The following is a 13,301-nucleotide window of genomic DNA, read 5'->3' as shown; positions in this document are numbered from 1 at the left end:
ACTGGAGCACCTTCCTTATGAGGAGAGGCTGCAGTGTTTGGGACTCTTTGAGGTTTGGAGAGAGGGAGGCGTCGGAGGGATAGGATGAAAGAGATCTATAAAATTATGCATGGGGTAGAAAATGTTGACAGAGAGAAATTTTCCCTCTTTCTCACAATACTAGAACCAGGGGGCATTCATTGAAAATGCTGGGGGGAAGAATTAGGACTAATAAAAGGAAACACTTCTACACGCAATGTGTGATTGGAGTTTGGAATATCCTGCCACAGGAGGTGGTGATGGCTACTAACCTGGATAGCTTTAAAAAGGGCTTGGACAGATTTATGGAGAAGTTGATCTATGGCTACCAATCTTGATCCTTCTTGATCTGAGGTTGCAAATGCCTTAGCAGACCAGTTGCTCAGTGGCGGCGGTAGCAGCCGCAGAAGGCCATTGCTTTCACATGCTGCAGGTGAGCTCCCAAAGGCACCTGGTGGGCCACTGCGAGTAGCAGAGTGCTGGACTAGATGGACTCTGGTCTGATCCAGCAGGCTAGTTCTTATGTTCTTACGTTCTTACATTAAACTTAAGGAACTACCTGGTGTGATCCCGTAGTTCAGAAAGCTAAAAGAGAAGGGAATACAAGATGGCTGGGAGTTTCTTGAAAGTGAGATCTTGAAAGTGAGGAATTGGAACAATTTCTAACAGTTCCAATGAGGAGGAAAAAATGGGAGGCGTCTAAAGAAACCAGGATGGACGTCTAAAGAACTCTCAAGTGAGCTAGGATATAATAGGGACAGGTACAAGAAATGGAAAAGGGGGGAAATCACTAAAGAGGAATTCAAACAAATAAGCAGGATGCGTAGGGAGAAAAGCTAAAGCTCACAATGAGCTCAGACTTGCGAGAGATTTTAATAACAATAAAGGGATTTTTTGGTTATGTGTATAGCAAAAGGAACAAAAAGGATATGGTAGGGTCACTGCGTGGAGAAGATGGTGAGATTCTAATGGGACAGAGAAAAGGCAGAACAACTCAACACCTTCTTTGCCTCAGTTTTTTCCAAAAAGTAAAACAATGTTCAACGAGGGGGAAATGGATCAGAAGATACAGTAGGGGAAATTCAGCACAAAGAGGTAGTGTACCTGAATACTTTAAATGAATTCAAATCTCCAGGGCCTGATGAACTGTGTCCAAGGGTATTAAAAGAACTGGCAATCTCAGAACCGCTTGCTATAATCTTGGAGAACTCCTGGAGAACAGAAGAAGTCCCAGCAGACTGGAGGGAAGCTAATGTCTCTATCTTCAAAAAGGGGGAAAAAGAGGACCCAAACAAATACCGCCCAGTCAGCCTGACATCAATACCAGGAAAGATTCTAGAGCAGATCATTAAGGAGACAGTCTGTAAGCACTGGGAAGGGAATAATGTGATCCCTTAAAATCAACATGGGTTTCTCAAAAACAAGTCATGCCAGACTAACTGTATCTCTTTTTTTGATAGAGTGTCAAAAATGGTAGATGATACCTTGATTTTAGTAAGCCTTTGACCAGATGCCCCATGATATTCTTGCAAATAAGCTGGAAAGATGTGGACTACACAATGCAACTATTGGATGGATTTGTAATTGGTTAACTGGCCGAACACAAAGAGTGCTCATCAATGGCTCATTTTCATCCTGGAGAGAAGTGGGTAGTGGAGTGCCACAGGGCCCAGTGCTATTCAATATTTTTATCAATGGATAATGTTAATCAAAGTTGCAGATGATACCAAATTAGGAGGGGTAGCTAATACCCTGGAGGACAGGGGTGGGATTCAAAATGATATAGACAGATTAGAGAGCTGGTCCCAAACTAACAACACGAATTTCAACTGAGATAAAGGTAAGATACTGCACTTAGACAGGAAAAATGAAACACAGAGATATAGGATGGGGGACACCTGGCTTGACAACACTACATGTGAAAGGGATCTGGGAGTCTTAGTAGACCACAAACTGAACATGAGCCAGCAGTGTGATATAGCAGCCAAGAAACCCAATGCAATTGTGGAATGCATCAATAGGAGTATTGTGTCTAAATCAAGGGAAGTAATTGTACCTCTCTACTCTGCGTTGGTCAGACCTCACCTGGAATATTGTGTTCAGTTCTGGGCACCGCAATTCAACAAGGACATTGACAAGCTGGAACGAGTCCAGAGGAGGGCGACCAAAATGGTCAAAGGTGTGGAATCCATGCCCTACGAGGAGAGGCTTAGGGAGCTGGGGATGTTTAGTCTGGTGAAGAGAAGGTTAAGGGGGGACATGATAGCCTTGTTTAAACATTTGAAGGGATGTCATGTCAAAGAGAGAGCAAGCTTGTTTTCTGCTGCTCCAGAGACTGGGACCAAGAGTTATGGGTTCAAGGTGAAGGAAAAGAGATTCCACCTAAACATTAGGAAGATCTTCCTGACCATCAGGGCTGTTCAACAGTGGAATGCACTGCCTCGGAGAGCTGTGGAATCTCCTTCTTTGGAGGTTTTTAAACAGAGGCTGGATGGCCATCTGTCACGAATGCTTTGATGGTGTGTTCCTGCATGGCAGGGGGTTGGACTGGATGGCCCTTGGGGGTCTCTTCCAACTCTAGGATTCTATGAAAATGACTTCCTCTAGAAGATCCAGGTTTTGAAGCTGGCATCCAGAGACAGCTACCCTTCAGTCATCAAAAGTGTAATAAATAGTACTGTACTGTACAGATCCGATGTGGTGAACTGGTTCAGAACAGCAGGCTCGAATCTGAAGAACCAGGCTCCATTCTCCACTCCTAAACATGAAGTCTACTGTGTGGCTTTTGGTCAGTCCCAGTTCTCTCTGAACTCTCTCAGCCCACACAGACGCAGACAACGGCAAAACAACTCTGAATGCCCCTTGCCTTGAAAACTCTATGGAGTGTCAACTATGACTAGACCACACACACACACAGAGAGAGAGAGAGCACCTTAATGACTAGCAAGATCTTCAGGCAAGATCTTTCAAGAGGCAAAGTTCCCTTCATCAGATACAAGTGACAATGGAGATCCCTGTGCCTTTACATCCCAAACAGAAGGTCAGAGGGGCGTTGCAAAGAATGCAGTCGATAAGGGCTCAGAGAACTCCTCTCCGCCTTGTGTCTGATAAAGGGAGCTCCGCCTCTCGATACCTCCAAAATCGTGTTGTCCTCTAAGGGCTTTTTCGCACACACGGTTTATTCTAGAATTAAAGCAATCTGCATCGACTTCCTGACCTTTTTGATGCAGTTTCGTTGAGACCGATGTGGCTGCCTTCTGAAATGATCTTCAATGAGAAAGGTGGAGACAAGCCCTGGATCGGCGACCAATATCAGACTCAGTGATTTCAATCAGAAGCCTTTATTGACAGACAACAGCATGGCCATTGAAGAAGCCGGTCCCAAGTACTGGCTTTCCCAAGCAGTCTTTTATGCCCATCCGCGTGCCCCCCCTTCCCTTCCCCCAGAGATATCAAAGCAAAGCAATACAGAACAGGAATGCAAGAGCTGTTAGATCTCAAGGCCGTGTGAAGAGATATCAGGATGAACCCTCACTTGGACACATTCTAAATCACGACACGTTAACAAAAGCACAAAGACAGCGGGGAACTGAAAGTAAAGGGAAACCCGTTTCCGTGACAGAAAACGGAACCACTTTTGAGGCCAGGAGGCCCTCCTGACAAGAGGCCGGTAAATACATCAAATAAATAATAAATAGATCTTGGCTGGGCTTCCTTTCCTTCTTGGGATTTGCCTATCACAGGATGCTGCCTTCTGTGCCCACGGAAACCCTCTTGCCGCGATCAAGCCTTGTTAGTCTGTGAAGTGTCTGTAGACATCTATTGACTCCAGTATCCCTTCCGGAGACTCTAAGCCAGTGATGGCGAACCTTTTCGAGACCGAGTGCCCAAATTGCAACCCAAAACCCACTTATTTTTCACAAAGTGCCAACCCGGCAATTTAACCTGAGTGCTGAGGTTTTAGTTTAGGGAAAAAACCGGTTGGTTCCCTCTTCCTCCGCCCCACCCGCTCGAACAGGGGCCAGCCTGCTCCAGCCTCCAGCAAGTCCCACGCGCACCGCGCTGTGCCTCTCTAGCATCTCTGCCTCCTCTGTGCCCCCCCCCTCAGGCAGCAGCCACCTAGAGCCACCTAGAGCACAGGCACTGCGTTGCAGCCGAGCTCCTCCACACTGCTCCCACCGCGGTCTGGCGATGTAGCATGCGTCGTTTGCTCAGTGGCCCAGGCCAGCCTAGATGTGTGTGTGGGGGGGGTGATTTTCCACCCCCCACATGATGAACTCTGTATGTGCCCACAGAGAGGGCTCCGAGTGCCACCTCTGGCACCTGTGCCATAGATTCACAATCACTGCTCTAAGCCATCCCCCTGCATCTAGGGGGTTACCAGCCTCCAGGGGGTGCCTGGAGATCTCCTGAAATGACAGCTGATCTCTAGACTGTTGAAATCTGTTCGCCTACGCCAAATAGCCGCTTTGGAGGGCGGCATTATTTTATTTATGATTGCCATTTAATATCCTGTTCTTCCCGCCGGAACAACATAAATAAAGTACAGTTTAGAGCAGTGGGCAACGTAAATAAAGTACAGTTTATATGAAATATCATAAATACAAGCTATATAAAATATATCATATAAACATAGGACTAAAAACAAATCAAAAAATAAAGCAATACCTCCCTAATTTAAAGATGGGGGAAAGGGGGTGGCAAGAGGGAGGGAGGGATGCCAGCCAGCTAGATATCTGAACTCTGTTGCTGCCCTCAGCTATAGGCCTGAGTGGGACAGCTCCGTCTTCCAAGCCCTGCAGAATTGGGATAGCTCCCACCCAGCCCTGGTCTCATTCGACTGAGCCTTCCACCGGCTGGGACCGGGGTCAAAAAAGCCCTGCCTGAGTGGGGGTGCCATTCTCCTGGCGGGGCCTGGAGATCCTCCAGAGCACAGGTGTCAAACTCGCGAGTTTGACACCTGTGCTCCAGAGGCACAGCTAATCTCCAGACAACAGAGGTCAGTACCCCAGAAGGAAATGGGTGCTTTGGAGGGCGAGCTTTATGGCCTTTGTGGAGAAATGGCTTCCACCCCTCCCTTTTGTCCTCCCCCCTTCTCCAACCAGGCATCAGAGATCTGGAGGACTCAGATTGGAGGGCAGAAAATGCAGTGTGCACTGGTAGGAGCAGCAGTGGCGTAGGAGGTTAAGAGCTCGTGTATCTAATCTGGAGGAACCGGGTTTGATTCCCCGCTCTGCCGCCTGAGCTGTGGAGGCTTATCTGGGGAATTCAGATTAGCCTGTGCACTCCCACACACGCCAGCTGGGCGACCTTGGGCTAGTCACAGCTTCTGGGAGCTCTCTCAGCCCCACCCACCTCACAGGGTGTTTGTTGTGAGGGAGGAAGGGCAAGGAGATTGTCAGCCCCTTTGAGTCTCCTGCAGCAGAGAAAGGGGGGATATAAATCCAAACTCCTCCTCCTCCTCCTCCTCTTCTTCTTCTTCTTCTTCCTCTTCCTCCTCTTCTTCTTCTTCCTCTTCTTCTTCCTCCTCCTCCTCCTCCTCTTCTTCTTCTTCCTCTTCCTCCTCTTCTTCTTCTTCCTCTTCCTCTTCTTCCTCCTCCTCCTCCTCTTCTTCTTCTTCTTCCTCCTCTTCTTCTACAGGTAAATTTTTTTTTATTTTCCAGTAATAACAAGGAAAAATAGACGGATATTAAAAGAAGACAAAGAATCATTTGGCAGCAGGGAAGACTTTTCTGTCTCTATCTGCGCGACCCGAAGGAGACTCTCTGCTCTGCCCTGCTGCCTGCTCCAGAACAACAGGTGCCGACAGGTAACCGGAGAGGCCCCTTGGTGTGAGATGTCATCCATCATTGATGGGCTCGGGCAGGCAGGCTGCTGGCCCCATTGATCTTTCGAGAAGCCAAAGGGTTCCAGGTGGGAACCCATCCCTGGCATAGACGCAAGGAGACATGCGCAGCCCAACTGAGCCCTCTCGGCTGTGTGCCTTTGGGAGTGATTGAGCGGCCTGAACTCCCTCTGACCGACACTCTTCTCCGACAACTTGTCCAGGTGAGATGGAGAAAGCCCCCCCCACCCCCGGTGAGCCCCAATGCCCTCAAGCTCCCTCTTTCCCTTTTCCCTCCCACGCTATTTTTCTTCTTTCCCAAATGCAAAGCTTGCTCACCCTCGGGGAAAACCCTTCACAGGTTTGGCTGCTGGCGGCTTTTGATAGTAAAGGGATCGGGAGAGGATTTCTACTCCATCAGTTTACACAGGGTTAATAGATCTCGCAGAGGGCGGCACAAAGAGGGATGAGGATCCCATCTGCTGTTTTCACTGAATCTTGCGTTCTGAAAGCTTGAGTAAAAAGGTAAATGAAACTCTGGGTCATTACTGACCTATGGGGGGACGTCACATCCAGAGGTGGGATCCAGCAGGTTCTCACCAGTTCCCGAGAGTGGGTTACTAATCATTTGTGTGTGCTGAGAGGTCTGCTTTTCCATTAGAAATTCCATTAGGTCTAAAAAACATCAAGTCCTGTTGTTTCCTTTGCGGCTGGTTAGCGAAGGTAGAAAACGGGATCATTCTCCCTGTTGGGCTGTTTTAAAAACATGTTTTAGAAATGTGGTCAATTTCCTTGTTTAAGGAAAGTCTCCTTCTTTTGATTTCTAGGAACAAAATTAAGTATTTGAAAGTATTAAGTATTTGACAGGCAGTCAGTTAGAGGATAAGTAGTTGCTTCTGTTGGCAGTAGACGATAGGACTTGCTAGAATGAGTTTAAATGATGGACAGAAAGATACCAGCTGGAAATTAGGAACTTTTTTTTACAGTGAGAGTTTTTTACAGTAACAGAGAAATTATTAATGCCCGGCCCCCGGAATGCCTGGCCACGCCCCCATCGTGCCCCGCCCAGCCCCATTGGCGCTACGCCACTGTTTGAATCCCACCACCATGGGAACCTCTTACTAACATTTTTGGATCCCACCACTGGTCACATCATAACATTTATCAGATAGAACCAGTGGTGGCGAACCTATGGCACTCCAGGTGTTCATGGACAACAATTCCCATCAGCTCCTGCCAGCATGGCCAATTGGCTGATGGAAATTGTAGTCCATGAACATCTGGAGTGCCATAGGTTCGTCACCACGAAGATAGACTATGTTAACAGGGGGGGCTTGCCGTTGCTGTCCCAAGTCATCAGGAGCCGGAGAGACAAACCGAATGGCAAGCAGATGTCTCTTTTGAAATGATAATAAAAAGGAAGAAAGGCTTACAGTAAAGCAGCTTAAACTACTTGCATATGTGCTGAAAAGTCACAACTGGGACTATATGCGCAGGCATCTTGGCCCATAGATGGGTCTGACGTCTCTCGCACGGTTTTCATAGATTCTAGTGTAGTTGCTTTTATCAAATGCCGCTTATTGGATTAGGTGGTTTTATTAGATCAATGTGTTAGATCAGTGGTCTGAACTTGGGTGACCCTCAGCACCTTAGTCGAGAGCCCTACGTCTCAGAGATGCAGCCTTGCAGGGCAGGGGGCATTCAGCCGTCTCTTGAGCATATCCAAAGAGCAGGGAAACACATCGACATCTGAATTGGGAGGGCCATAAAATGAATGTGAGACTGCCATCTTAGACAGAAACAGCGCACCGGTGGTCACTGACCAATGACCATGCTTGCAGGGGCTGATGGGAACTGTAGTCCATAACATCTGGAGTGCCAAAGGTTCGCCACCACGGGCACTAAACAGTGAGGGCTGGTGGCAGGCACTCCCAGTAGACTTTTTCAATTTGGGCTTGTACACCATTACCTTCCTTTTGCCATTGCTTTAGTTTGACTACCAGGAATATGGGCTCCTAGGTACAGTTAGTTTCCTCCTTGTATATTGTTAGGGAGCGTAGTTAGTTCCTTCTTAGGTATTGTTAGGAAATGTAGGTTGGATTGGTGTAGCCAGTTCCTTCGTTGAGTAATTGGGTAGTATTAAGTTGCCTTTTGCAGCAGTTATACTTTAGCGTGGAGTAGTTTTTAGTCTTACTGATGTAGTATTAATGTATTGATGCATTGCTAATATATTGCTGTAAATGTATCGATCTACTGTAAATGTATTGACTGTCCTTGTATTGATATCTTTGACATGTTGATGTACTGTTAATGTATTGTTGTCAATATACTGCTTTATGGTTGCTGTATTGCTATAATATGGATTTAGTATTGATATGTACTGATAGGTATTTATATCGTGTTGCTGTTATTATTACTATCAAATTGTTAGGCTCGATGTGTTTAAGTCGCCATCTGTAATCTGATCTATGTTTTTTAATTTTTAATATTTTATTATTTTATTTTTAATTAATTTTAATATTTTATTAGTATTTATTCTGTAATAATATATATTGTTTTGCCATGTTGTTAGCCGCACTGAACTCTACGGGGACAAGGCAGGGTATAAATTGAAATACCTACCTACCTACCTACCTACCTGCCTGCCTGCCTGCATGCCTGCCTGCCTGCCTGCCTGCCTGCCTGCCTGCCTGCCTGCATACATACATACAAAAGCAGATCTGGTAACGCCTTCCCTTCACATTTGTGTCTCCCTCAGTTTTAGCAACTTCTGCCTGCTCAGCTGCTCCATTCATAGCAATGGTCTCCCCGGCCATTGCACTGGCCTTCATCCCTTTCGTGTTCACCCTCATCCTCCGCTACCGCCATTACTTCCTGCTCTTCTACCGAGCGGTGCTGGTTCGACGGCTGCAGGACTACCTGACTGGCATCCCCAAGGAGGAGAGGGCGTTCCAGTACGTCCTGACCCACGCCATCCCCGGAGATCCGCTCCACATCTTGGAGACCTTCGATCACTGGAGTTATCACTGCGAGTACCTCAGTAATCTGGGACCCCAGAAAGGTGAGGCTGCTGAGGAAACTTAAGATGCAGTACGTCTTTCTTTCTTTCTTTCTTTCTTTCTTTCTTTCTTTCTTTCTTTCTTTCTTTCTTTCTTTCTTTCTTTCTTTCTTTCTTTCTTTCTTTCTTTCCTTCTTTCTTTTCCTTCCTTCCTTCTTCCTTTTCCTTCTTTCTTCTTTTCTTTCTTTCTTCTTTCTGTCTTCCTTCTTCCTTTTTGTACACTTTCTTCTTTTCCTTCCTTCCTTCTTCCTTTTCCTTCTTTCTTCTTTTCTTTCTTTCTTCTTTCTGTCTTCCTTTCTTTTCTTTTTCTTTTCTTTTCTTTCTTTCTTTTCCTTCCTTCCTTCTTTCCTTTCCTTCTTTCCCTTCCTTCCTTCTTTCTGTCTTCCTTCCTTTCCTTTCCTTTTCCCTTCCTTTCTTCTTTTTTTTTTTTTTCCTTTTTTTCTTCTTCCTTTCTGTCTTCTTTCTTTCTTTTCTTTCTTTTCCTTCCTTCCTTCTGTCTTCCTTCCTTTCTTCCTTCCTTTCTTCTTCTTTTCTTTCTTCTTTCTGTCTTCCTTTCTTTTCTTTCTTTTCCTTCCTTCCTTCCTTCTTTCCCTTCCTTCCTTCTTTCTTTCTTTTCCTTCCTCCCTTCCTCTCTTCTTTCTTCCTTCCTTCCTTCCTTCCTTCCTTCCTTCCTTCCTTCCTTCCTTCCTTCCTTCCTTCCCTTCCTTCTTTCTTTCTTTTCTTTCTTTTCCTTCTATCTTTCTTTCTTTCCTTCCTTCTTTCTGTCTTCCTTCCTTCTTTTCCTTTCTTCTTTTCTTTCTTTCTTCTTTCTGTCTTCCTTTCTTTTCTTTCTTTCTGACTTCCTTTCTTTCCTTCCCCTTCCCTTCCTTCCTTCTTCCTTCTTTCCCTTCCTTCTTTCTTTCCCTTCCTTTTTTCTTTCTTTTCCTTCTTTCTTCTTCCTTTCTGTCTTCTTTCTTTCTTTTCTTTCTTTTCCTTTCTTCCTTCTTTCTTTTCCTTCCCTCCTTCCTTCCTTCCTTCCCTTCCTTTCTTCTTTCTTTCTTTTCCTTCTTTCTTCTTCCTTTCTTTTTTTCTTTCTCTGACATGAAACCCTGCTGAGGCTCCTCTCCTTCCCCAGCCTCCATCCCAAATCTCCAGGAATTCCCCAACCTGGATTTGACAACCCTACCCCGCCACTCCCTCAATCCCGGGCCAGGTTAGCTTTTCCCTGGTCAACTGGCAAGCCCACTTGGGAGAGCAGGTTGAATCAGTGACCATTTGGTCTTTGTTAGTTCTATTAGCAACAGGAAAGAGTACCTCTGAGCACGTACAAAAGGCTTTTGCTACACACAGTCCAGGTAAGCATGCATCTTGCACTGATGGAAAGAGCTCAGGGACCCCAGTGAATAAATGACCTAAATGAGACTAGGGCAACAATTTCTCATGCAAATTGCCTTCTTAATGGGGATGGAAGGCCGGACGTAGGCCTGGTCAAGACCCCAAGTGGAGGCTTTTCTGGTGTCCCGTGTTGATTGGCTGTTCTCACACATACTTGACTATGAAGCTGCCTTCTGCCAGTGGGGTGGAGGGGCTAAGAGTGGCAGATTCTCAGCTGGAAAACCAGGTTTGATTCCCCACTCCTCCACGTGGGCAGCAGGCTCTGATCTGGAGAACTGGGTTCGATTCCCCGCTCCTCATGCAGTCTGCTGAGTGACCTTGGGCCAGTCACAGTTCTCTGTGAACTCTCCCAGCCTGTTGTGGGAGGAGGAAGGGATGGGAATTGCCAGTTGCTTTGAGATGCCTTAAGAAGATGACTTTGGCCCCTTCTGCACATGCAGAATAATGCACTTTCAATCCACTTTCACAGCGGTTTGAAAGTGGATTTTGCTAGTCCACACAGTAAAATCCAGCTGCAAAGTACATTGAAAGTGGATTGAAAGTGCATTACTCTGCATGTGCGGAAGGAGCCGATGTGATGGTTTTAGATTTATACCGCACCTTCCTCTCCTGTAAGGAGAGTCAAGGCAGCTTCCAAGCTTCTTTTCCCTTCCTCTCCCCACAACAGAGACCTTGTGAGGCAGGTGGGGCTGAGAGAGTTCCAAGAGAACTGTGACTAGCCCAGCAGGAATGCAGAAACACAACTGGTTCACCAGATAAGCCTCTGCCGCTCAGGTGGAGGAGTGGGGAAATCAAACCCGGTTCTCCAGATTAGAATCCACCTGCTCTGAACCGCTACCTCACGCTGGCAGATAGAAGCAGGGTATGAGAGGCTCACCTCTTCTTCTTCTTCCAGCGAAGATCTTGGAGCGGCTGATCTACGAGAAGGCCCCCCTCTCCGTCTTGGAGCTGGGCACCTACTGTGGTTATGCCACCATCCTCATTGCCCAGTCCCTGCCGCTGGGCGCTCGGCTGTACACGGTGGAGATGGACACCCGCAAAGCAACCGTGGCCGAGAAGGTGATCCGCCTCGCTGGCTTCGATGACGACACGGTGAGCGTCCCAGGACCGGATGGGAAGCTCTCACGCCTCCCCTGGCAAACCACCCTCCAAGGGGCATGTGGAGGAGGTAGAATAGAGTTGCCAACTTCCTGGAGCAGCAGTGGCGTAGGAGGTTAAGAGCTCGTGTATCTAATCTGGAGGAACCGGGTTTGATTCCCCGCTCTGCCGCCTGAGCTGTGGAGGCTTATCTGGGGAATTCAGATTAGCCTGTGCACTCCCACACACGCCAGCCGGGTGACCTTGGGCTAGTCACAGCTTCTCGGCGCTCTCTCAGCCCCACCTACCTCACGGGGTGTTTGTTGTGAGGGGGGAAGGGCAAGGAGATTGTCAGCCCCTTCAGGAGAGAAAGGGGGGATATAAATCCAAACTATTCTTCTTCTTCTTTCTTCTTCTTCTTTCTTCTTCCTTCTTCTTCTTCTTTCTTCTTCTTCTTTCTTCTTCTTCTTCTTTCTTCTTCTTCCTTCTTTCTTCCTTCTTCTTCTTTTTCTTCCTTCTTCTTCTTCTTCCTTCTTCTTCTTCTTCTTTCTTCTTCCTTCTTTCTTCTTCTTCCTTTTTTCTTCTTCTTCTTTCTTCTTCTTCTTCTTCTTTCTTCTTCTTCCTTCTTCTTCTTCTTCCTTCTTCTTCTTCCTTCCTTCTTGTTCTTCTTTCTTCTTCTTCTTCCTTCTTCTTCTTCTTCTTTCTTCTTCCTTCTTCTTCCTTCTTCTTTTTCTTCTTCTTTCTTCTTCTTTCTTCTTCTTTTTCTTCTTCTTTCTTCTTCTTCTTCTTCCTTCTTCTTCTTTCTTCTTCTTCCTTCTTTCTTCTTCTTCTTTCTTCTTCTTCTTCTTTCTTCTTCTTCTTCTTTCTTCTTCTTCCTTCTTTCTTCTTCTTTCTTCTTCTTCTTCTTCTTTCTTCTTCTTCTTCTCTTTCCATCTGCAGGTGGAGCTGATTGTGGGGTCCTCAGAGGAAGTCATCCCCCACCTCAAGGAGAAGTATGGGCTGCTCCAAGCGGACTTCGTCTTCATGGACCACTGGAAGCGCTGCTACCTGCGGGACCTACAGCTGCTGGAAGCCCACGACCTTCTCCCCAAGGGGGCCACCATCGTGGCCGACAACATCATGTGCCCTGGAGCTCCGCAGTTCCTCAAGTATGTCAAGGCCTGCAGCAAGTATCAGTGGAAGCTCCACCGGACCAGCCTGCAGTACTTCCGGGGCATTCGAGACGGAATGGTCCAGCTGACCTACACAGGTCTCAAGTGAGGAGCAGCTGCCCTGGGGAAGTTGATCTGCACTCCCCAGACTGGAGGGCCCGCACCTTCCTCCTTGTTTACTTCTTTACCCAATTTACACCCACTTGTTCTGTCCTCCCGAGGGTGATCGAGGCGGCTCGTGGGTTAAAAATATACTTAATAAAAACAGGTCTTAAAATCATTTTTTAAAAAAATCTCACATCATTAAAACCAAAGCTACGATTCACGTACAAGAACTCCAAAACAATGTATTGTCGAAGGCTTTCACGGCCGGAATCATTGGGGTGCTGTGTGGTTTCCGGGCTGTCTGGCCGTGTTCTAGCAGCATTCTCCCCTGACGTTTCGCCTGCATCTGAAGATGCCAGCCACAGGTGCAGGTGAAACGTCAGGAGAGAATGCTGCTAGAACACGGCCATACAGCCCGGAAACCACACAGCACCTCACTCCAAAACAATAATCAAGAGATAGGGCAGGAAGAAGGGATCTCTGAGGGAACTCCCAATGAAATAAAACGTTTTTGCCCACTGGTGGGAAACAGCAACAGAAGGTGACGGGCGAGTCTCCTTCAGGGCAGAGTTCCAGAGTTGTGGAGCCACAACCAAGAAGGCCCTGTCCGAGGCTTTCACCTGCCTAATCTCAGAAGGCGGGGGCACCTGAAGCGGGAGTTTCAAAGATGACCAGGATGGTCAGACAGATTCAT

General features: G+C 46.9%; 1 protein-coding gene across 1 annotated transcript; it reads left to right on the top strand.

The window, feature by feature from the left end:
• Window positions 1-5,852: 5,852 nt before the first annotated feature.
• On the top strand, window positions 5,853-12,868 carry LOC125431881 (transmembrane O-methyltransferase homolog). The gene is made up of 4 exons (XM_048495073.1): window positions 5,853-6,066; window positions 8,601-8,903; window positions 11,170-11,366; window positions 12,291-12,868. The coding sequence occupies exons 2-4, from the start codon at window positions 8,642-8,644 to the stop codon at window positions 12,609-12,611; spliced, it is 780 nt and encodes a 259-aa protein (XP_048351030.1). The 5' UTR covers window positions 5,853-6,066; window positions 8,601-8,641; the 3' UTR covers window positions 12,612-12,868.
• Window positions 12,869-13,301: the final 433 nt, after the last annotated feature.

Source organism: Sphaerodactylus townsendi, linkage group LG04, assembly GCF_021028975.2.
Source record: "Sphaerodactylus townsendi isolate TG3544 linkage group LG04, MPM_Stown_v2.3, whole genome shotgun sequence".
In the NCBI taxonomy this organism is placed as follows: Eukaryota; Metazoa; Chordata; class Lepidosauria; order Squamata; family Sphaerodactylidae; genus Sphaerodactylus; species Sphaerodactylus townsendi.
Note: the sequence above shows the minus strand (reverse complement) of the source record. Positions and strands in the feature narration are given on the sequence as shown.